Source organism: Hemitrygon akajei, chromosome 6 (assembly GCF_048418815.1).
Source record: "Hemitrygon akajei chromosome 6, sHemAka1.3, whole genome shotgun sequence".
NCBI lineage: Eukaryota > Metazoa > Chordata > Chondrichthyes > Myliobatiformes > Dasyatidae > Hemitrygon > Hemitrygon akajei.
This window is the reverse complement of record NC_133129.1, coordinates 111,836,514-111,859,911: the sequence shown is the minus strand read 5'-3', so window position 1 is coordinate 111,859,911 and position 23,398 is coordinate 111,836,514. Positions and strand designations below refer to the sequence as shown.

The following is a 23,398-nucleotide window of genomic DNA, read 5'->3' as shown; positions in this document are numbered from 1 at the left end:
TTGTGTCTAGACTGCTTGGCCCAGGACCACCGTCACTCAGCTCCCTGGTGTCTGGCCATTCCCAGGGTGCTGCTGCTCTCAGCTCTTCTTGCTGCTGTGTCAGGAAGCTCTCTCAGGCTCCATGCTGGAGGACGGGGAGATGTCATCTACTCTTCCTTCAAGTCACTCAAGCCAAACATTTTTTCTTCTCCCCTCTTCCATTGGGCTGAAGACACACAAGTCTGAAAGCAAATACTACCAGGTTCAAATACAGCTTCTACTCCTCTGTTATAACCCTATTAAATTGTCCCCTAGTATAAGGTAGTACAGATAATATGCATCTTGACCCTACATTCTACCCTGGTGTGATCTTTCACATTTTGTTTACCTGCACTACACTTTCTCTGTAGCTGCTACACATTACTCTGCATTCTGTTATTGTTTTACCTTGTTCTTCCTTGGTGCACTCACTGTATGGACATTACACAAGACAGGCTTTTCACTGTATCTGGGCACATATGACAATAATAACCCAATAGCAATTCTAATTCCAGATTTGTAGCCTTCCTCAGAAAACAAGTGTTCACCACTCCACACAGTGTACCTGTCAGAAAGCCTGCATCAGCAGCTATTGCCCATCTCTAGTTGCCCTTGAGGAAGTGGGGGGGGGGGGTGTAGAGCTACTGCAACTAAGTTCTCCTGTCACTGCTGCTCCATTTTTACACTTACAAGTGGACTACATTTCTGTATGCGTATTTTGCATCAGTCTTCACAGTGGAAGATGTCTGTAGTATACCAGACATTCAAGAGTGTCAGGGAAGTGAAGTATGTGCAGTGAAAATTACGACTCAGAAGGTGCTCAGGAAGCTTAATGGTCTGAGGGTGGATAAATCTCCTGGTCCTGATGGAATGCACCCTCGGTTTCTGAAGGAAGTAGCTGGAGAGATAACGGAGGCATTAATGATAATCTTTCAAGAATCGATAGATTCTGGCATTGGACCAGATGACTGGAAAATTGCAAATGTTACTCTGCTATTTAAGAAGGGTAGGAGGCAGTAGAAAGGAAACTATAGACCTGTTAGCTTGACATCGGTGGTTGGGAAGTTGTTGGAATCGATTGTTAGGATGAGATTACGGAGTACCTGAAGGCAAATGAACAGACAGGCCAAAGCCAGCATGGTTTCCTGAAAGGAAAATCCTGCCTGACTAACCTACTGCAATTTTTTGAGGAAATTACAAGCAGGGTAGATAAAGGAGATGCAGTAGACGTGGTGTACTTGGATTTTCAGAAGGCCTTTGACAAGGTGCCGCACATGAGGCTGCTTAGCAAGATAAGAGCCAATGGAATTACAGGGAAGTTACTAGCGTAGGTGGAGCATTGGCTGATCGGCAGAAAACAGAGAGTGGGAATAAAGGGATCCTATTCTGGCTGCTTGCCAGTTACCAGTGGAGTTCCACAGGGGTCAGTGTTGGGACCGCTGCTCTTTATGATGTATGTCAATGATTTGAACGATGGGATTAATGGATTTGTGGTTAAATTTGCCGATGATACAAAGATAGGTGGAGGAGCGAGTAGTGTTGAGGAAACAGAGAGTCTGCACAGGGACGTAGATAGTTCATGGAAATAGGCAAAGAATAGGCAAATGAAATACAATGTTGGAAAGTGCATGGCCATGCACTTTGGTAGAAGAAATAAACGGGCAGATTATTATTTAGATGGGGAGAGAATTCAAAATGAAGAGATGCAAAGGGACTTGAGAATCCTTGTGCAGGATATCCTAAAGGTTAACCTCCAGGTTGAGTCGGTTGTAAAGAAGACAAATGCAATGTTGGCATTCATTTCTAGACGTATAGAATATAAGAGCAGGGATGTGATGTTGAGGCTCTATAAGGCACTTGTGAGACCACATTTGAAGTAATTTGTGCAGTTTTGGGCTCCTTATTTTAGAAAGAATATACTGACATTGGAGAGGATTCAGAGAAGATTCACGAGACACGGGAGAAATTACTTTAGTCAGAGGGTGGTAAATCTGTGAAATTTGTTGCCACGAGCAGCTGTGGAGGTCAAGTCATTGGGTGCATTTAAGGCAGAAATAGATAGGTTCTTGATTAGCCAAGGCATCAAAGGGTATGGGAAGAAGCAGGGGAGTGGGGATAACTAGAAGAATAGATCATCCCACAATTGAATGGTGGAGCAGACTTGATGGGCTGGATGGCCTACTTCTGCTCCTATATCTTATGTTCTTATCTTACCCCATGGCAAGTTAACCAGCTAATGCCTCTATACAGTCAGGCCAAGAAATCACTTAGGCGCCCACACAAGTGGCAAGTGACATCACAATAGTGACAGGCATTATCAACTCCAACCATCTACACTGCTTATTGCTAAATCTCCCATTATCAACATGCCAAGTGAAAAGCATTGTCAGGAGACAGTTAACCCAGGCACAGAAATACCACGGCTACAGGAGCAGGTCATCATCGTAGCCTCCTGCAGTGACTGAGTTATCTCCTAGTTCCTCAAAAGCTTTCAACCATCCATAAATCAGGAGTGTGATGGAATGCTCTCTCCACTTGCCTGGATAAATGAATTACCAGCAGCTCTTAAGAAATTCAATACCATCCAGAAGAAAGGAGTCCATCTGAATGGCACTCCACCACTGTAACATCTGATCCTTCTGCACAATGCACTGCATTTACTCCAAATCCACAAGCTCTTCCAGTAGGAAGACAATGGCAAAGGAAAATGGAAATGGAAATGCTGCCACCTATGTGCACAGTGACTGGGAGGACATTGATTAGTGTGGAGGAATGTAAGGATCTCGGAGTAGACTGTTTGTAAACTCCTTTATCTTGCTGCCCACATATAAGACACGCTCATAAGTATACAATGCCCAGGACAAGTGGGGGGAGGGTTGCTGAAACTCAGGGACTGTCACCAGTAACAACCTCCCAGTTGTTTAAACCCCCGTCAACTACTGTTGGAAATAAAACAGAAAATGTTGGGAAAATTCAACAGGTCAGGCAGAGTCTGTGGAATGAGGAACAGTTAATGCTTCTGGTCACAAGTCCTTCAATGAGAATATCTACCTTCTGCTACCTGCCACTTAGCTCATTTGGAATCTAAGCTGCCTATCCTTTGGATCCTTGGAACTATTATTGCCTACCTAGCCTTCCCTATCCCATCCTGTATAAACACATAATCAATGGATTCTGGCATGGTTCTGAAGGACTGGAAAATGCAAATATGCCATTCTTCATGAAGAGAGAGAGGCAGAAGAAAGGAAACTATATGCCAGTTAGTCTGACCTCAGTGGCTGGGAAGATGTTGGAGTCAATTGTTGATGTGGTTTCAGGGTATTTGGAGGCACAGGCTGAAATCAGCTTTGTTCCCTCAAGGGAAAGTCTTGCCTGGCAAATCTGTTGAATTTCTTTGAATAAATAACAAGCAGGATAGACATATGATAATCACTGGGCATGGCACACTTGGATTTTCAAAGCCTTTGACAAGGTGCCACACATAAGGCTGTTTAAAAAGTTAAAAGCCCATGGTATTGCAAGAAAGATTCTAGCATGGATAAAGCATTGGTTGATTGGTAGAAAACAAAGAGTGGGAATAAAGGGAGCCTTTTCTGGTTGGCTGCTGATGACTAGTGGTGTTCAACAGGGGTTTGTGTTGGTAGTGCTTCTTTATACATTATATGTATAGGATTTGGATGAAAGAGTGAGTCCTGATGAAGGGTCTCAGATGAAAATGTCCATGCCTGGCCTGATGAGTTCCCCAGCATTTTGTGTTGCTTGGATTTCCAGCATCTGCAGATTTTCTCTTGTTTCTGGATGAAGGAATTTATGGCTTTATGACAATACAAAGACAGGTGGAGGGGCAAGTACTGCTGAGGAAGCAGAGAGGCTACAGAAGGATTTAAATAGATTAGGAGAATGGGCAAAGAAGGGTCAGGTGGAATGCAGTGTCAGGAAGTGTATGGTCAAGCACTTCAGTAGAAAAAAATAAAAGTGTAAACTATTATCTAAATGTGAGAAAATTCAAAAATTTGATGTGGAGAGGGTTCAAAGGAGGTTCACAAAAATCCTGGGATTGAAAGGGCTGTCATATGGGGAGCATTTGACGGCTCTGGGTCTGTATGTACTGGAATGCAGAAGAATGATGGAGGATCTCATTGAAACCTATTGAATGTTGAAAGGCTTTGATAGAGTAGATCTGGAAGGATGTTTCCTATGGAGATGGAGTCTAAGACTAGAGGACACATCCTCAGAATAGAGGGACATCCACTTAAAATGGATTTCTTTAAGGAATTTCTCAAAGAAGGAGTAGTGGAGGAGGAATTTCTTTAGCCAGAGAGTAGCGAATTTGTGGAATTCTTTGCCACAGGCAGCTCTGGAGGCCAAGTCTTTATATTTATTTAAGACAGAGGTTGATAGATTCTTGATTAGTCAGGGCATGAAGGGATATGGGGAGAAGGCAGGAGACAAGGGCTGGAGGGAAATTGATCAGCCATGATGAAATGGGAGAGTAGAAAGGATGGGTCAAATGGCCTAATTCTGCTCCTATTTCTTATGGTCTTATAACAATGAGACGTTAAGAAGGTGGCACTTCAAGCTGACCCAGTATTCACTACCTCATTTATTATATTAATATTATAACAACCTCTCAATTCCTGATCTCGATACAGAACATATATATAACACAGCACAGTGCACCCCCTCTAGCTCACTATGTTATGCCAGCCTTTCAACACACTCCATGAGCTGTCTAACTTCTCCCTCCTGCATAGCCCATAACCCTCCATTGATCTTTTATTCACGTTGCTATCATATATACCCAGTGACAGAGCGTCCACACCCTTTTGGGTAGGGAATTCCATTGAATCACTCTTCTCAATGAAGAATTTACTTCTAATCTCAGTCTTATCGTTTATCCCTGAGCTGGCTCCTCAGATATAGATTACTCAGCCAGGGGAATGGCCCTCCCTGCATGAACAGTGCGAGACTCTGAAACAATTTTGTATGTTTCAATGTGATCACCACTCAGTCTTCTAAATTGTAGAGAACATTGACTTAAGCTGTTTAATCTCTTCTTGTTCAGCAATCTCACCATTCTAGGAGTTAATGTAGAGCTCTCCTGAGGTCATTACCAATCTTCCTTTTCAGATAGACCTGTACACAATACTCCGAGGGCCTGTACAATTATTGCAAAAATATCTTTACTTTTATACTCAAATTCCCCCATAATAAATTTGCCCCAAAATGAACTGGCCTTTTGCCTGTATCTGTTTGCACAATCTCACCCAGGTCCCGTTCAACACCAAGACATGCTTAACGAATGCAGCTGTCCTGAAATTTCTACCAAGTCTCACTTTCTGGGGCATGCCCTCTTCTCATTACTACCATCAAGAAGGAGGGATGGGGCTGAAGACCCACACTCAATATTTTTAAAAAAAGCTTCTTCCCCTCAGCCATCACAGCCACAAAGATTACTCTCAATATTCCTCTTTTGCATTATTAAATTAGTTTTAATTTTATAGTAACTATGTCTTACTGCTGTTGGAAAGCAACACATTTCACGACATATCAAAATGCTAATACACTTGATTCTGATATTATGGCAGAGTGTTTTTGTCTGGCAGGTGAGCAGGAGGGGGTAATATTTTACAGAGGACCCAATGGGCAAGTTTGAGGATGGTGGGTATGTGGAACAAGCTGCTTGGAAAGGTGGTGGAGGCAGGTACAATGCATAAAAGACATTAGTACAGGTACATTGACCCTGTTAGAATGGTCCTGCTCACTGTAATTCTTCGAAAATTGCATGTTCACACCATTTTCCTTGTAAGAGAAGATGGAGTGTATCTGTCAGTGCATTGGGCACCTCTCTTGTTGAGCAATAACATCATTATAGTCACAAAGCACTGAAATAGGCCCTACCCACTGCACCCACAGTCACCAGCCAAATGAAAATCTAAATAAATTCTGCAGATGCTGCAGTTAAGAAATTTAAAAAACAGAAAATATTGCAAAAGCTTAGCAGGTCAGGCAGCATCTGTAGAAAGAGGAAGTTTCAGGTCTGGAACCGTTCATCAAAATGGAAACAAGAGAAGCAAGCTAGTCTGACTTGTGTCCTTCAGTTAACATTGAGTCTGTTTTTTTTTCTCCACAGATGCTGGGTGACCTGATGAGTGTTTCAAGCATTCTTTGCTTTTGTCCTTTGGTTAATGCTAGGATGGGGTGATGTGGTCTGGGGCTGGGTGTGTTGTGATGGTGTCAGGGAGGGGGGGGACAATTGAAATGGAATGGGGCTGACGTATGGGGCAGAGTAGACATTTGTTAGGGAAAGGGCAGTGGGCAACAGAACCACTTCCCTGGGTATCTGGGCATGGCCACAGTGAGTGAGAATCCAAAGGACACCATCAACAGCTGCTTCAGTTCCTAGATCATGCAGCAGCTTGTGCAGAGAGTTACTTCAGTATTTGGGCAGTGAGTCCATTGGATTAAAACTGCGACAGTGCCTAAAGTGTTCTCACATTAGTCATGGGAACCTTCAAATGTTAAAGTGCATTCAGGGTGAGCTGTGCAACCCTACAACCATACTCAAAGCAAAACTTTCAGTTCCCATGTGCGGGATTGCAGGATATGTTTTTAACTGGATGAAACTTGCTGGCAAAAGACTCTCAAGAGCATTCAGCCAGTTTCCTTTTAGGACAAAGTGCCTCTTTTCTTCCACTGCCCCACCACCCTGCCCCGCTTGCCACTAGATGTGGTGCCAAACTAGGCGGCCATGTTCCAGCTCAAAATTCAAGTCTCATGGAGCTGGTCAGGATTGTGCAAGGAGAAAATACATCTCAGTACCTGCACCAAAAGCTTGTAATATGGCTGCAGTGGTGTAACTACAATAATGACTTTTGCCAGAACGTTTGGATTGTTACAACTGGATTGCAGTTATGACAAGGGGGTGACTGCAATAAAGGAAGATTGTAGCAACTGGATTGCATCCACTGGAGGATTGCAGTAAAAGATTGTATTCATGCAATGATTACAGTAATAGGTTTTCAAACACCAGATAATTCATAGAGACACCATTATGAAAATAGGAGTGATTAATAAAAAGCTGAAATAATATGAAAGTGTGTTAACAGAAAGATAATAACAGTATGATAAATGCGGGCAGTAACAGGGTTGTAGCAACAGGATGAGTACTATTACAGGAGGGTGTTACAAGGCAAATTGTGTGGTAACTTGAAACCAGAGATGGGGATAAGACAGCGAACAATTACAGCGGGTCTTAACAGCAAGTGAGTAGAAAAATAAAGCAGCACCGAAGTCGAGATGGCTGCAGCGTCAGGAGTACAGTAATACGATTACAATGATGACAAAAGTGCGGCACAATCAGACTCAGAATGAGTGGGGAAGTGCGATTTTGCAAAACCACAGCAATTAGAAATCGGAGGAACATACAGTATTAATAACAACGGCCGTTCAGCCTGGGTAAGTGAACGGCAAAGCGAAGCAGTATGAGCAAAGTTGTAGTGTGCAGCCTGATGGCGAAAGGGAATCTGATAATAACATCGGGGACACAAACCCCAGGATTTTTATCATAATTACAGTAATGGGGTTTCAAGATGTGGAGAATAATTCCAATTAGAATAGCATCAGAGCTGTAAAACTCCGTGAATGTAAAAGGCCACTCCAACTGGAAGATTGGGTAAGGGATGGGGGAGGAGCGTTGTGAGAGGGACAATGTGAGTCTGATTTCAGTCAGCAGAACTGAGTGTGTTTGCACGAACACGGGGCGGGACATCCAGGAAAGTAACAGGGGACGAAGAAGGCCGGGAGTGACATGGGACAGCGAGAGTAACAGGGAATAATAATAGGTGTGAAAATTAACGGGGAGGGGGTAATGAAAAGCAGAGGAACGCTGTGTGAAAAGTCGAATAATGGAAGAGGTCGTGACAGTGTGTTTTGGATGAATAGACATTAGCAGCAATAATAATCAGTTACTAGGGGAACGTGTTGTGAAGAGAAGCTTGAAACCAGCTGCAGTCAGTGAGGCACCCTGTGTCGATGAGGGAATGGGTAACCACCCCCAATCCCTTTGCCGCCCATCCTCCTACGAATGCGACCTGTCTCTGTCTCTGTCTCAGTTGCCTCAGGAATGATGGAGCAGAAACGTGAACAGTTTCACCTCTCCACAGGCGCTGACTAACCTGCTGAGTATTTCCAACCCTTTGCCGTTTCGGTTCTCTCCCGAGCATTGCCAACATTTCCTCTCCTCGTCAGCACTTGACCAAGTTTTCCTTCTAGCGCACACGAGTTAGCAGCGGGTTTCCCCGAACGATAGGGAAGGAGCGGGGAACAGCATGGCTGGTCCGAGGGATGTCGTCCCTCACCCCACCCTCCACCCACACACATTTTGTAATCGGGTAAAAGGTGCGATGGCAAGTTCCCCCGCCTCCAAAACTTTTTTCAGGCAGCTCTAGTTCCATTACCCATTGCCCAGCAGGCTTGTGGGGCGAAGGTTATAACACCCCTCTTCGCCCGGGATTCCTGACCGTCTCTGGTGGGTTTCAGTTGTGCTGCCCCACGCCACCTTCCATTCCCTCTCCACCCCAACACTAACACTGTGCTGTGTTGGGCCAGCACTGTGTGGGCCGTAGACTGCGCACAGGGGTGGAGTCAAGGGACAGAAGTCCGATCGGAAGGTTCCTGTTTATCTGTCAGTCGATGCTGACCCGTGTCAGACGCGTCCAATTCTCGTCCCACTCACACTTCAGCCGCACCAAAGTCTGGAGGGAGGCAGGGTTGGGTGAGAAATGCTTGGGATGCTTCTACTGGCCTGATTCACCCCTCGTTCCGGCCGAAACCAACGCCCAGTGCTGCGACCCTGGAGAACCATGGAAGGTTACCTCGTAGCTCCGGTAAGCAGACCTAACTCGGGATGGTGACCTCGCTCTGAGCTGTCCCTTCACTCGGTGCTGGTTTGTGAGTGTGTTTCTTTCAATTTCAGTACCCCGAGGAAATTGTCACCTATGACAGCGATGTGTACAGACAGCCTGAGTACTACACCTACCTGAGCAGCGACGGGGAGAGTCACAGCGGTGAGTTTGGCCCAGGATGTGATCCCTCCTCTCATCAATTTCTCACACCAAAGACAGAGAGGCCGAGTTCCCCGCCGACTCCGGACGATTTCTGAAAATCGGCGGGGAATGGGACAACGGGACGTTTTTAGGGCGAAGGTGGAAGGAAATGTTCCCAACGGGAAGAAAATGCTATTTGACTCAATTAAAGGATGGGGATGGGGAAATTTCTGATGTCTAATCAAACCAAATGTTGACCAAAGTGTCCAGGGGCGGGGGTATAGGGAGAGAGAGAGAGAGAGAGAGAGAGAGAGAGAGAGAGAGAGAGAGAGAGAGAGAGAGAGAGAGAGAGAGAGAGAGAGAGAGAGAGAGAGAGAGAGAGAGAGGAGAGAGAGGAGAGAGAGAGAGAGAGAGAGAGAGAGAAAGAGAGAGAGAGACAGACAGAGAGAGGGAGACGCTCTAGTTCTATAAACATGTCAACATCTTGAAGAAACTGCTTACCACAAGATAGTGGACTAACATTTACGCAATTTCCACCCCAGAAAGGCAGACAAGATATGGTGACTCCTTAATTTCAGGAGGAAATGTTCCCTGCCAACTAGTCACAGAAAAATTATTCCATCCATCGATTAAAGGTACAGATCTGAGACCCTCGAGCCAAGAGACGAGTGCACAGAGCTAACAGTAACTTGCAAAAGAGGAATTAAGTAGGAAGCTGAGCTCAGTAACTTGTAGGGCAGGGGTGGGTTAGTGCTGTGAGATGATCGCCTGGACCGTTTTACTGCAACCGTCACTACACACAAAAAATTGGCATAAAACCCAGACACAGATGACCTGATGACATGAACATCATTTTTCTAACTTCCAATAACTTCTTCTCCAACCACCCACCCTGCACTTTTCTTTTTTTGCCATTACCCTTTCTGGGTCGCCTCTCACCTCTTTTCCTCATCTGACCATCGCCTCTGGTGCCCTCTTCCTTCTCTCTCTCTCCCGGTCCCTTGTCCTCTCCTGTCAGATTCCCTCGTCTTCTTCCACCTTTCACCTCCCAGTTTCTCACACCAACCCCTCCTCCTCCCACCCACCTGACCCCTCACCTGACTTCAACTGTCACCTGGCAGCTTGTTCCCCCCCCCCACCCCCACCCCACCGTCCCTGTTCTCACATTGTCTTCATTCCCATTCCCTTCCAGTCCCGGCCTGAAACTTCCACCTGTCCTGCTGAGTTCCTTCAGCGTGTTTTGTATATTGTCCCCAAAAGTGAGGTGGAACCTTTCGGCCGAGCCGGTGTCAGTTGGTAGGTATCACACACTGGCAGAGACCAGCAATGAGATAGGGATATTTATCGATGGAAAAAGTCGGGATTTTAATCTCTTCCACCCCCGGAGCAGATGAGGGCTCAATAAAGCCGTGTGGCTTCCCCAGACTACTGTTTCCCTTTGACATGTGGTGGTCAAGGCTGGTAGCAGGAGCCTCCGGTCTTGGGTACACGGAACATTGGAAAGGGCGAGTGGTGAAGCGGAAGATCCGAGGGGCCCGGACTCTACAGACCACGCACCCACTTTCCTGATAAGTAGTTGAGAGTCCACGTCCTGTTCGGGATCTCTGAGCGATCCCGCTGCTCCAGTGCGAGACTCCGATGATAGAGATCGCCTGCGTGCCGCGGCAACAGAGATCGCTCAAACCTTCGCGCTCCGAAACAACCCCGCTTTGCTTTTCAGTGTGGGATCCTGGTCGGCCACGGTATCTGCCGCTTTCCAGTGCAGTCCTCTTTGGGATGTTTTGAGGCTGCGAGAGACAAGATAGAAATGTAGCCCTTCCTCTCTGCGTTGTGGGAACAAGACTCTGCTGCTTAACATTGTTGTACGCAAAGTCTGCCTCAGGCAACCCTTGCCCTTAAATTTACAAACACTAAATGGACATTGGGTGAGGGTAAAGAGGAAGAGTTTTAGAGGGTATGAGAAAGAGTGTAATCACCCTGAAGTCTGCTGGAATCTGGAGCCCAGTGGAGGACAGCAAACAGTCACAAGCATGTGATTAATTCAGGCATTAGAGTCAGCGCAGCTCGGAAACAACTGATCCATGCAGACCAAGACACCGGAATAAGTTGCACCTTTCGGCTTCTGCCTACCTTTCCTATCCACCTACCTTGTCTGAGTACCTTTTAAATATTGTATTTATACCTTGCCCTGACACTTCCCCTGGCAACTTATTCCAGAGAGTTCCCCACCCCCATGGAATTTAAAGTTTCCCTTTAAATCTTACCCCTCTCCCCCTCACAAACCCATGCCCTCTTGCTTTAGATTCCCTTTCCCTTACCCTGGAAAGTAGACTGTCACCATGTTATGCCGTTCATGGTTCTATAAACCTCTCGGCCTCCTTCCCTGCAAAGCCTGTAACACAAACCCTGGGTGATATCTCTGCTCTGTAGGCTACAGAGTAAGACCTGTAAATGGAATTAGTGTGAATGGTCAGTATTAGTATGGTGGGCCGAGTGGCCTGTTTATATGCTGTACAGTTCTGTGTACTTACCCATACATGCCATTATAATGCTTCACACTTTGTGGAAAGTATGTTTGACAGCAAATTAGCAAGGAAGGCAGATCCAACATCAGATTCAGGAGAATAAGCAACATTGTGCAGAGGGTTGGTCTCCCATTAACAGCAGAGAGAGTGCAACAAAGCTTCTCTGCATTAACTCCTGGCAGAGGTGTGTATTCATTAAAGCTAAGGAGAATAACTCAAGATCTTATTGAAACTTACAAAGTCCTCATTGTGGCTTTACAGAATAGATGTGGGGATGATGATATCACCAGGTGTCAGCTTCAAAATAGTTGGTCATACTGGGCAGAGGTGAGCAGAAATACCTTCTCAGAGAGGCTAGAGATCCATTGGAATCCTCAATCCAAGAGGGTCATGGAGGCTCCATTACTCAAAGTGCTTAGGACAGGGATTGATAAATGTTTAGATATTGGGGTTAATTCTGGAAAGTGGATCTGAGGTAAAAGATTAGCCACTCAGGGGACTGAGTTCAAGAGCCATGAGGTAAGTTTGCAGCTCTATAAAACTCTGGTTAGACCACACTTGGAGATCCTGTTGCCACATTATAGGAAGGATGTGGAATCTTTAGAGGGAGCACAGGAGATTTACCAGGATGCTGCTAGAGCATGAGGAAAACTTGAGGGATTTAGGGCTTTGGAGCAAATGAGGATGAAAGATGACTTGACAGAGGTGTATAAGATGATAAGTCATAGATAGAGTGGACATCCAGCTCCTTTTACCAAGGGCAGAAATGGCTAGTAGGAGGAGTATATATTCAAGGTGAATGGAGAGAAGTATACTGGGGGTGTCAGAAGTAGGTTTTTTTACCCAGAGTGTGGTGGGTGCATGGAACATACTGGGGCAGAAGTAGAAGTAGTTCCATTAGTGTGATTTAAGAGGCTTTTGGATAGGCAGACAGATGAAAGAAAAACAGAGGGCTTTGTGGGAGGGAAGGGTTAGATTGATCTTTAAGTGGGCACAACATCGTGGCATGAAGGACCTGTTTTCTTCTCTATCTTTCTGAATGCTGCACGGGAATGAAGGGCCAAGAGCCACCCTTTGGCTTCAATTTCTCCTTCTTTAACTTTACACTGCATGGGACAGTGCTGTTCAAGTAAAAGCTGATGAGAGGCAAATCAGATCTGAAATCAGTGCAGTGGCAGGAAGCAGATGACAGTGACATATACAAAATACTGGAGGAACTCAACATCTGACAACATCTGTGAGAGAAATGAAGTCTCGGCTGAAATGTCAACTTTATTTCCCTGTTACATGCTGCCTGGCCTGCTGAGTTCCGTTCGTATTTTGTGTGTGTTGCTCAAGGTTTTGAGCATCTGCAGAATCTCTTGTGTCAGCAGATGATGGTCATTGTTAGAGCTTCAGTGACTGGAAGGTTGTTAACAGCGGATGTCCGTGGAACTCAGCACCCTCCATTATTTTCAGCTTCGTGCACTGATGATTTGAGTGGGGGGGGTTGATACAATGATGACAAATCAAAACCCAGTTGGTGTTGATAGTAAAAGGAAAGTTGTGAAGTGCAGGAAGGATTCGATGGTGCAAAAGAAATGGTGAGAAAGTGAAATTCAGAGCAGAGAATTGTGAGTTAATGTATTCAGTGGAGATGAGCTACGCAGGGGAGACTTATCCAAGGCTTTTAAATTGATAAGGGGCTCAGAGTATATACAACGGAGTAAACCAAAAACAAAGTAACATCAGCACCAGACTTTGAGGCAAATGGTCTCGGGTTATAATCCAGCTGGTTCCTTGTACACTTTCCATCCATGCTGGGTTGAGCATCAAGCTAGCAATTTGTCTTCATTAAAAAAAACAGACAAATGCTAAGGAAATAGCAAAAAAATGCCACCCAATTCACCACAAGATGCGAAAAGGAACAACAAACTAGTGGAGGAACTCAACAGTTCAGCCTGCATCCGTGGAGGGAAATGGACAGTTGATGTTTCATATCGAGGTGCTTCATCTGGACTGGACCTCCAGCAGTTTGCTTGTTCCTCGAGATTCCTTCGGCTGTGGTCTCCTGCATCTCCTAAATAGGAAGGACATGTAGGCTTGAAATATTTGGTGGTAGGTTAAGAGGGGAGATAGCAAAATGTACCTGCATCCAAGGGTCTGAAATTAATTGTCTGGAGAGGTGGAAGAGGCAGAGACCCAGGTCATGTGTTGGAGTGATGAGAGGGGAGGTCAGACTGCAACTCTTTTATGACCAAAAGAGACGCAGTGGGATGTGGCCTCCTCCTGTGTGATCAATTTCAACTGATCAAAGTTATAAGTTAGTGCACATTACAGGGTAATAGAGGATAGGGGAATGTGATATATCTCCAGAAGCCAGTTCAGTCCATCGAGTCTATGTCAGATTGCAAGTCAATCCCACCCCTACTAATTTTTCTGAAATCCATTTTATGTACATTCCTATTAACCTCCTGATTTACCAACACACATGGCAATTTATTGAATGTGATACTGAAGACTTAGTGTAGAGGTGAACTGAAGTGAAGCTGAGGTCAGAACAAGACAGTGGTAAATTTTTTTCTCAGTACCACTTGATGCAAGGTAACAGTAAAAAGATGGTACAGAAAAGAATCACAATATTGCTCAATGGACAGGACCAATGAGACAGAATAGTATTACAGGGCATTACGATACAGACTCTTGAGATCGAACAGAGCAGGAAAAGAATTCAGGGCAGTAAATAATAAATCATGACTAGATTGCCGCACAGAGCAGAACAGAACTTTAACAGTTGACAGGAGAATACCAGCAGAACCTTAACACGAGACGGGAGAATACCAGCAGAACCTTAACACGAGACGGGAGAATACCAAAAAAATGAAGGAAAGGATGACAGGATAACAGTATGTCACAGAACAACAGGATAAACTGGCTGATTGTGTGGAGGCTCTGGAGAAGGAATAATGGTGGAATGCAAGACTACATGAGAACAATACAATGATGGGACAGTATAGAATAAGCAGAAGTATAGGTATAAATCAGGGAACGAGAGTGCTGGACAACGGTTTCACCAGGACAGAACTAGGACTGGATAGCAATAAAAGGATTACATTAGAAGTCAAGATTAAAATAAAGGACACAACTAGTGGTGTAAATGTGAAATTGCAACCAAATTGGACCATGAGACATAGGAGCAGAATCAGGCCATTTGGCCCATTGAATCTGCTCTGCCATTCAATCATGGCTGATCTTTTGTCCCCTCCTCAGACCCACTCCCCAGCCTTCTCCCCATAACCTTTGATGCTGCATCCAGTCAAGAACCTATCAAGCTCTGCCTTAAATACACCCAATGACCTGGCCTCCACAGCTGCCTGTGGTAATAAATTCCACAAATTCACCACCCTCTGACTAATGGAATTTCTCTGCAGCTCTGTTTTAAATGTACACCCTTCTATCCTGAGGCTGTACAATCTTGTCCTCGCCTCCCCCACCATGGGAAACATCCTTTCTACATCTACTCTGCCTAGGCCTTACAACATTCGTAAGGTTTCAATGAGATACCCCCCTCATCCATCTAAATTCCAGTGAGTACCAACCCAGAACCATCAAACGTTCCTTGTATGATAACCGTTTCATTCCTGGAATCATCCTTGTGAACCTCCACCAAACCCTCTCCAATGCCAGCACATCTTTTCTTAGATGAGGAGCCCAAAACTGTTCACAATACTCAAGGTGAGGCCTCACCTTGTCAAAGGCCTTCTGAAAGTCCAAATTTACAACATCCACTACATCCCCTTTATCTATCCTGCATGTAATCTCCTTAAAGAATTCCAACAGGTTCATCAGGCAAAATTTTCCCTAAGGGAAACCATGCTGACTTTGTCTGATCTTGTCCTGTGTCTCCAAGTACTCCATCATATCATCCTTAACAATTGAATCTAACGTTTTCCCAATCACTGAGGTAAGGCTAACTGGCATAAAATTTCCTTTCTACTGCCTTCCTTCTTTCTTAGACAGCGGAGTGACATTTGCAATTTTCCAATCCTCTGGCACCATGCCAAAATGCTAGAATCCAAGGATGTTTGAAAGATCATTACCGCTACCTCTTTCAGAACCGTAGGGTACAGTTTACCTGGTCCGGGTGACATGTACCCTTAGGTCTTTCAGCTTTTTGAGCACCTTCTTCCTATGTCATTGGTATCAATATGTACCAAGACATCTCCCTCCCTCTCCAAAATGTTGTGGATGCGATCCAAGATGTCCCTGACCCTGGACCTTTCAAGTGTCCTGTTCACATCCACAGAATCTCCTGTCTGTTCCCCTGACTATTGAGTCCTCTATCACTTCTACTCCCCTCTTCTCCCTCTTTCCCTTCTGCATCATGGACCTATGTTCAGTGCCAGTAAATGTGGCATTCCCCTGAGAGGTCATCCCCTGCAACAGTATCCAAAACGGTGTACTTATTATTGAGGGGAATGGCCACAGGGGTTCTCTGCGCTAAGTGTACAGAGCAGAGTGACATAGGGAGGGTAAAATTATAGGACAGGGAAATATAGTGAGGGTGACTTTATAGAAGGGGTAACATTAATTGAAGGGAAACATCAGAGAGAATAATATGGGGAGTTGAATATTATAGGAAGGATAATTATATGGAAGGCAACTATAGGGAGAGTAACGATATGGGGAGGGTAATATTGAGGAGGGGAACGTTGTAGGGATACTAATATTATAGGAAGGGTAACATTGCAAGGAGAGTATCAGCATGATGAGGGGAATATTACAGAAGGGGTCAACGTAATATGGAAAATAGCTTGTTAGGAGAAGGCAGCATTATTGGGGATGTGAACATTGGGATAGTAACATTATAGGGAGGGTAAAGTTATAGAGAGTTTAACGTTACAGGGAGTGTAAAATTTTTGGGAGCCTAGAGTGATGCTCCTCACCAATGGAACTGGAATACAACTGGAACATAACATCCCCAACTTCTGTATTAATTGTCCTGACTGATGAGGGCTAGTGTGCTAACAGCCTTCCTCATTACTCTGTCTACCTGTGATGCTACTTTCAGTGAAGTATGTACCTACAATCCTAGGTCCCTCTGTTCTACAACACTTCCCAGGGTCCTACTGTTCACTGTGAATGTCCTATTCTGATTTGCTTTACCAAAATGCAACACCTCACATTTCTGAATTAAAGTCTATTTGCCATTCTGCAGCCTACTTCCCCATCTGATCAAGACCCTACTGTATATCTTGATAATCATCTTCGCTGTCTATGATTGTCATCACCTTAGTGTCATCTGCAGATTTATTTACCATGTCTTCTACATTCTCATCCAAATCATTGATATAGATGACAGACGACAATGGGTCTAATCTAGCACTATTCAGGGGAACACCACTAGTCATGGGCCTCCAGTTCATCAAACAACCTTTTACCATCAACCCCAATTTCCTACCATCAAGCCAATTGTGTTTTCATAAGGTAAGAAGGCATAGGAACAGAATTAGGCCATTTGGCTTTTTGAGTCGGCTCCATCATTTCATCATGGCTGACCCATTTCCCTCTCAACCCTGTTTTCCTGTCTTCTCCCAATAACCTTTCATGCCGTGACTAACCAAGAACCTATCAACCTCTGCATTAAGTAGACAGTGACCTGGCCTCCATTGTGGCCTATGGTAACAAATTCCCCAGACTCACCACCCTCTGGCTAAAGGAACTCTTCCTCATCTTTGTTCTGAATGGACGTCTCTCCATTCTGAGGCTGTGTCCGCTAGTCCTAGACTCTCCTACCATAGGAAACATGCTCTCCACATCCACTCTATCAAAGCCTTTCAATATTTGAAAGGTTTCAATGAGATCCCCCCTCATTCTTATAAATTCTAGCGAGTAAAGGCCCAAAGCTATCAAATGCTCCTAATATGATAAGCTATTCATTCCCAGAATTCCCAGAATAGATTCACGAGGTTAATTCCTGGGATGTCTGGACTGTCTTACGCAGAGAGGTTAGAGAGACTGGGCTTGTACACGCTGGAATTAAGGAGATTGAGAGGGATCTGATTGAAACATATAAGATTATTAAGGGATTGGACAAGATAGAGGCAGGAAATATGTTCCAGATGCTGGGAGAGTCCAGTACCAGAGGGCATGGTTTGAGAATAAGGGGTAGGTCATTTAGGACAGAGTTAAGGAAAAACTTATTCTCCCAGAGAGTTGTGGGGGTCTGGAATGCACTGCCTCGGAAGGTAGTGGAGGCCAATTCTCTGGATGCTTTCAAGAAGGAGCTAGATAGGTATCTTATGGATAGGGGAATCAAGGGATATGGGGACAAGGCAGGAACTGGGTATTGATAGGAATTGATCAGCCATGATCTCAAAATGGCGGTGCAGGCTCGAAGGGCCAAATGGTCTACTTCTGCACCTATTGTCTATTGTCTATAATCATTCTCATGAACCTCCTCTGAAACCTCTGCAATGCCAGACCCAAAACTACTCACAATACTCCATGAAGACTCATCAGTGCCTTATAAAACCTCAGCATTACATCCTTGCTTTTATATTCTAGTCCTCTAGGAATGAATGCTAACATTGCATTTTCCTTCCTCACCACAGACTCAACCTGCAAATGAACCTTTAGGGAAACCTGCACCAGGACTTCCAAGACACTTTGCACCTGAGGGTTTTGAAATTTTTTCCCGTTCAGGAAAGAGTCTATGTTTTTATTCTTTCTACCAAAGTGGATGACAATATGCTTCCCAACATTGTACTCCATCTGCCACTTCTTTGCCCATTCTCCTAATCTGTCTAAGTCCTTCTGCAGTCCCCCCCCACCCCCCACTCCTGGCTTCCTCAAAACCACCTGTCCTTCCACCTGTCTTCGTATTTTCCACACACTAGGACAGAAAGCCTTCAATTTCATCATCCAAATCACTGACATAATGTGAAAAGAAGCGGGCCCAACACCAACCCCTATGGAACAGCACTAGTTACTGGCAGCCAACTAGAAAAGGTTTCCTTTATTCCCACTCTTTGCCTTCTGCCAATCAGCCACTCCTCTATTCTTGCTAGTGTCTTTCCTGTAATACCACTGGCTCTTACCATGTTAAGCAGCCTCATGTATGGCACCTTGTCAAAGGTCTTCTGAAAATCTAAGTAAACAACATCACTTACTCTTTGTCTATCCTGCTTGTTATTTTTTCAATGAATTCCAACAGATTTGTGAGGCAAGATTTTCCCTTAAGGAAACCATGCTGACTTTGGCCTATTTTATCATGGGCCTGAAACCTAACCCTTAACGATTGACTCTAACATCTTCTCAACCACTGAGGTCAGAGTAACAGGCCTATAAATTCCTTTCTTCTGCCTCTGTCCGTTCTTGAAGAGTGCAGTGACAGTTACAATTTTCCAGTCTTCCGGAACCATACCAGAATCTAGTGATTCTTGAAAGGTCACTATTAATGCCTCCACAATCTCTTCAGCCACCTCTTTCAGAATTGTGGGGTGTACACTATCTAGTCCTGGTGATTTACCTACCTTCAGACCTTTCAGTTTCCTAAGACTTTCTCCCTACTAATAGCTACTTCACACACTTCTGCCCCCTACGCTCTCTCGAGGTTCCGGCATACTTCCGGTGTCTTCCACAGCGAAGACTAATGAAAATTACTTATTCAGCTTGTCTACCATTTCTTTGTCCCCCATTACTACATCTCCATATGATTTTCCAGCACACCAATATCTAATCTCACCTCTATATATCTGAAAACTCTTTTGGTATCCTCTTTGATATTATTGGCTAGCTTACCTTCATATTTCATCTGTTCTCCCCATATGGCTTTTTTAGTTGTCTTCCATTGGTTTTTAAAAGTTTACCAATCCTCTAACTTCCCACTAATTTTTGCTCTATTGTATGCCCTCTCTTTGGCTTTTTTATTGGCTTTGAATTCTCTTGTTAGCTGCAATTGTGCCATCCTGCCTTCAGAATATTTCTTCTTTGGGATGTATCTATCATGCGCCTTTCAAATTGCTCCCAGAAACTGCAGCCGTTGTTCATCTGCCTACATCCCTGCTAGTGTTCCCTTTCGCCAGCTCCTCTCTCATGCCTCTGTTATTCCCTTTACTCCACTGTAATACTGATGCATCTGATTTTAGATTTTTCCTCTCAAATTGCAGGGTAAATTTTATCATGATATGATCTCTGACTCCTAAGTGTTCCTTTATCTTAAGCTTCCTCATCAATCCTGGTTTACTTTTAACACCCAGTCTATAATAGTTGATCCCCTAGTGGGCTCAGTCACAAGCTGCTCTAAAAAGCCATCTTGTAGGCGTTATACAAATTATTCTCTTGAGATCCTGCACAAGCGTGGCTTTCTAAATCTAATAGCATATTGAAATCCCCCATGACTATCGTAACATTGTCCTTTTGACAGGCCCTTTCTAAATCCCGTTGTAATTTGTAGCCCACATCCTGACTCCTGTTCAGAGGCTTGTATATAACTCCTGTCAGGGTCTTTTTACACTAGCAGCTTCTTAGCTCTACTCACAAGAATACTACATCTTCAAATCCTATGCCACCTCTTTGATTTCATTTTTTACCAGCAGAGCCAACACACCCCCTCCACCTACTTGCCTGTTCTTTTGATACAATATGTATCCTTGGATGTTAACTATAATCTTCTTTCAGCCACGACTCAGTGATGCCCACAATGTCATACCAGATAATCTCTAACTGCACTACAAGATCATCTACCTTATTCTGTATACTGTGTGCATTTAAAAACTTAACACCTTTAGTCCTGTATCCATCAATTTTGTCTCCCTTTTACACCACAACTCATCCCACTGACTGCAATTATGCTCCGTCAGCAGCTTGTCGTTCTTGACAGTCTCACTACACACTGCCTCAGCCTGTAAACCAACAGCTTGATCCTCAGCACTACCCCTCTGCCAAGTTATTGTAAACCCTCCCCAACAGCTCTGGCAACCCTGCCAACAAGGCCAATAACCCCTCAGGTTCAGGTGTAACCCATACCTTCCTCAGAAGAGATCCCAATGTTCCAGAAATCTGAAGACATACATCAGTTTCTCAGCCACACATGCATCTGCCAAATCATCCTATTCTTACCCTCTCTACTACGTGGTACAGCTGGCATCCAGTGATCACTACCCTGGAGGTACTGCTTTTCAGCTTTCTACCTAACTCCCTATATTCTCCCTTCAGGACCTTTTCACTTCACCTACCTACGTCATTGGTACCAATATGTACCAAGACTTCTGGCTGCTCACATTCCCCCTTTGGAAGGTCATGGACCCGCTCCGAGACATTTCTGACCCTGACACCTGGGAGGGTCATGCAACACAGCATCCAAGTGTCTCTATTGCATGGACCCCTCGGTTAATGGTAAGGCTCATTGGCATAAAAAAAGCTGGAAACGCCTGCTCTACTGGATCCACAGAACCTCAAGTCTACTACTCTAACTATGGAATCCCTGATCACTACTGCACTCCTCTTCTTCCCCCTGCCTTTCTCAGCCACAGCACCAGAGATCCAGTCACTGTGGCTCCATCTCAGAGGTTCCTTCCTCCTGAACAGTATCAAAAATGTCACTCATTTTATTGAGGGGAAAAGCCACAGGGGTACTCTGTACTGGCTGCCATTTCCTTTCCCTCTCCTGACAGTCACCCATTTACCTGCCTCCTGCAACTTGGGAGTGATTACCTCCCTGTAGCTCCTGTCTATCATCTGTCGACAGTGCTTCTCCCTATAGGTGCTGCCTGGACTGCTGTGTTCCACCAGCATTTTGTGTGTGTTGTTTGAATTTCCAGCATCTGCAGATTTCCTCGTGCCTGTCTATCATCTCCTCAGTTTCCCCTATGAGCCAATGTCATCAAGCTGGAGCTCCAGATCCTTAACACATTCTCTGAGGAACTGCAGTTTGGTGTACCTGATGCAGATGTGGTTATCCGGGAGGCTGGAAGTCTCTCAGAATTCCCACATCTCACACAATGAACTCAATGCAGCCCCCAGAGCTGTTCTCAGTATGAAGAATGAAGAAGCAGCTCACCAGATACTTACTGTACCTCACCCAAGCCTGTTCTTGCCAAAGTCCGATGAGCCAAAGTCTCTTTGCTCTAACTCTGCTCCACCTACACAATAGCCACTCTGCTTGTCCCTGCAATATTTTTATTTGCCCTTGTTAATAAATCACAACTGTGTTGCTAAAAAAGGCCAAAATTCCACGAACGTTCCATTTCTAAATCTCTCACTTCCATAACTCTGCTGTTTTGGGTGTGACTGTGCTGCTGAATAAAGCCAATTAGTATCTCTCTGGACCCCATGTGATCTAACTTCCCATGCAGAACCTTAACCAGGCCTTGCCAACTCGACTAGGTGCATTGCCCTGCCTTATTGACCTTTCTGGTTTCTCCTTCAAAAACTCGATCCAATTCATGAGACTTGATCTCCCACACACAAAGTCATGCTGATTATCCCTGATCAACCTTGTCTTTCCAAGTGCTAGTGTAACGTACCCCTCAGAATTGTTCCAGTAATTTACCCACAACACACCTTAGGTTTACTGGTTTATGGTTCTCAGGATTTTCTTTGCAGAGCTTCTTAAATAAAGGCTCAACATCTGCCACCCTCCAGTCTTCCAGTACTTCACTAATGATGATGCTAATATCTCAGCCAGAACTCCCACAATTTCTTCTTTAGCTTCCTGCAGAGTTCTTTGATGTACATGATCAGTGCCTGGAAATTTATCTGCCTTCTGGTACCTCTTCAGGTGTAATGCTGTTCATTCCTATGACATCCCATTCAACTATCTCAGGTTCTGAACTTTATCTCTTTCTCCACTGTGAAAACAGATGATAAGTATTCATGGTGGAACATGCCTATCTCCTCCTGCTCCATACATAGATGTCCACTTTGTTCTTTAGTAATACAGGATAAGAACAGGCCCTTTGGACCAACTTTTCCACTCCAAACATGGTGACCACTAAGTTAATTCCATTTGCCTGTGATGGGCCCATTATCATGTAAAGCTTTCCAGTAAACAGTATGTTCATATCGGAATGTCTTTCAAATGTTTCTGCACCTGCCTCAACCACTTTCCCAGGCAACTCATAACAGAAAAACACACCCACTCTTGCCACTGTGGTCCCATTTAAATCTTTCATCTCTTACCTAATACCTATGCCCTCTGATTTTTAGTTTCCTCTTCCCTGGGAGAAAAACCTTTTCTGTACCTTTCGTGATTTTATCCACCTCTCTAAGGAAGCACAATGGTTTCTTATTTTCCATGGAATAAAGTCCTTTGTTGCCCAACATTACAGGACAGGTCATTGCCATAGGGCAAGACAAGAATACACATCAGGTATACATTACAGGGCAGGCGTAGGAGAATATTACAGGGCAGGAGATCCTCACAGGACACGACAATGGGACAGGACAGGACAGGACAACACTATGGGACAGGGCAACGGTACAGGACAGGACAATGGTATTGGACAGGGCAACAGTACAGGACAAGGCAACAATATTGGACAGGACAACGGTATTGGACAGGACAGCAGTACCGGATAGGACAACAGTACTGGACAGGACATCAATATTGGACAGGGCAACAGGACAGGACAACAGTATTCGACAGGAGAACAGTACAGGATAGGACAATGGTATGTGGCAGGAAACGGTACAGAACAGGGCAATAGTACAGGACAGGACAATGCTACAGGTAGAAAAACAGTATAGAGCAGGAAAACACTGCAAATGATGTCCTGCCTTATACTGGTGTGTCCCATGTAGATAAACCACAGACAGCTGTAGGAA

General features: G+C 44.6%; 1 protein-coding gene across 1 annotated transcript in view; it reads left to right on the top strand.

The window, feature by feature from the left end:
• Positions 1–8,387: 8,387 nt before the first annotated feature.
• The window catches only part of spi1b (Spi-1 proto-oncogene b), a 35,259-nt gene continuing 20,248 nt past the window's right edge, over positions 8,388–23,398 (top strand). Inside the window, exons 1-2 of the mRNA XM_073049062.1 lie at positions 8,388–8,906; positions 8,996–9,086. Of these exons, the coding sequence (XP_072905163.1) occupies positions 8,883–8,906; positions 8,996–9,086 (115 nt within the window). The 5' untranslated portion in view covers positions 8,388–8,882. The remainder of the gene's footprint in view (positions 8,907–8,995; positions 9,087–23,398) is intronic.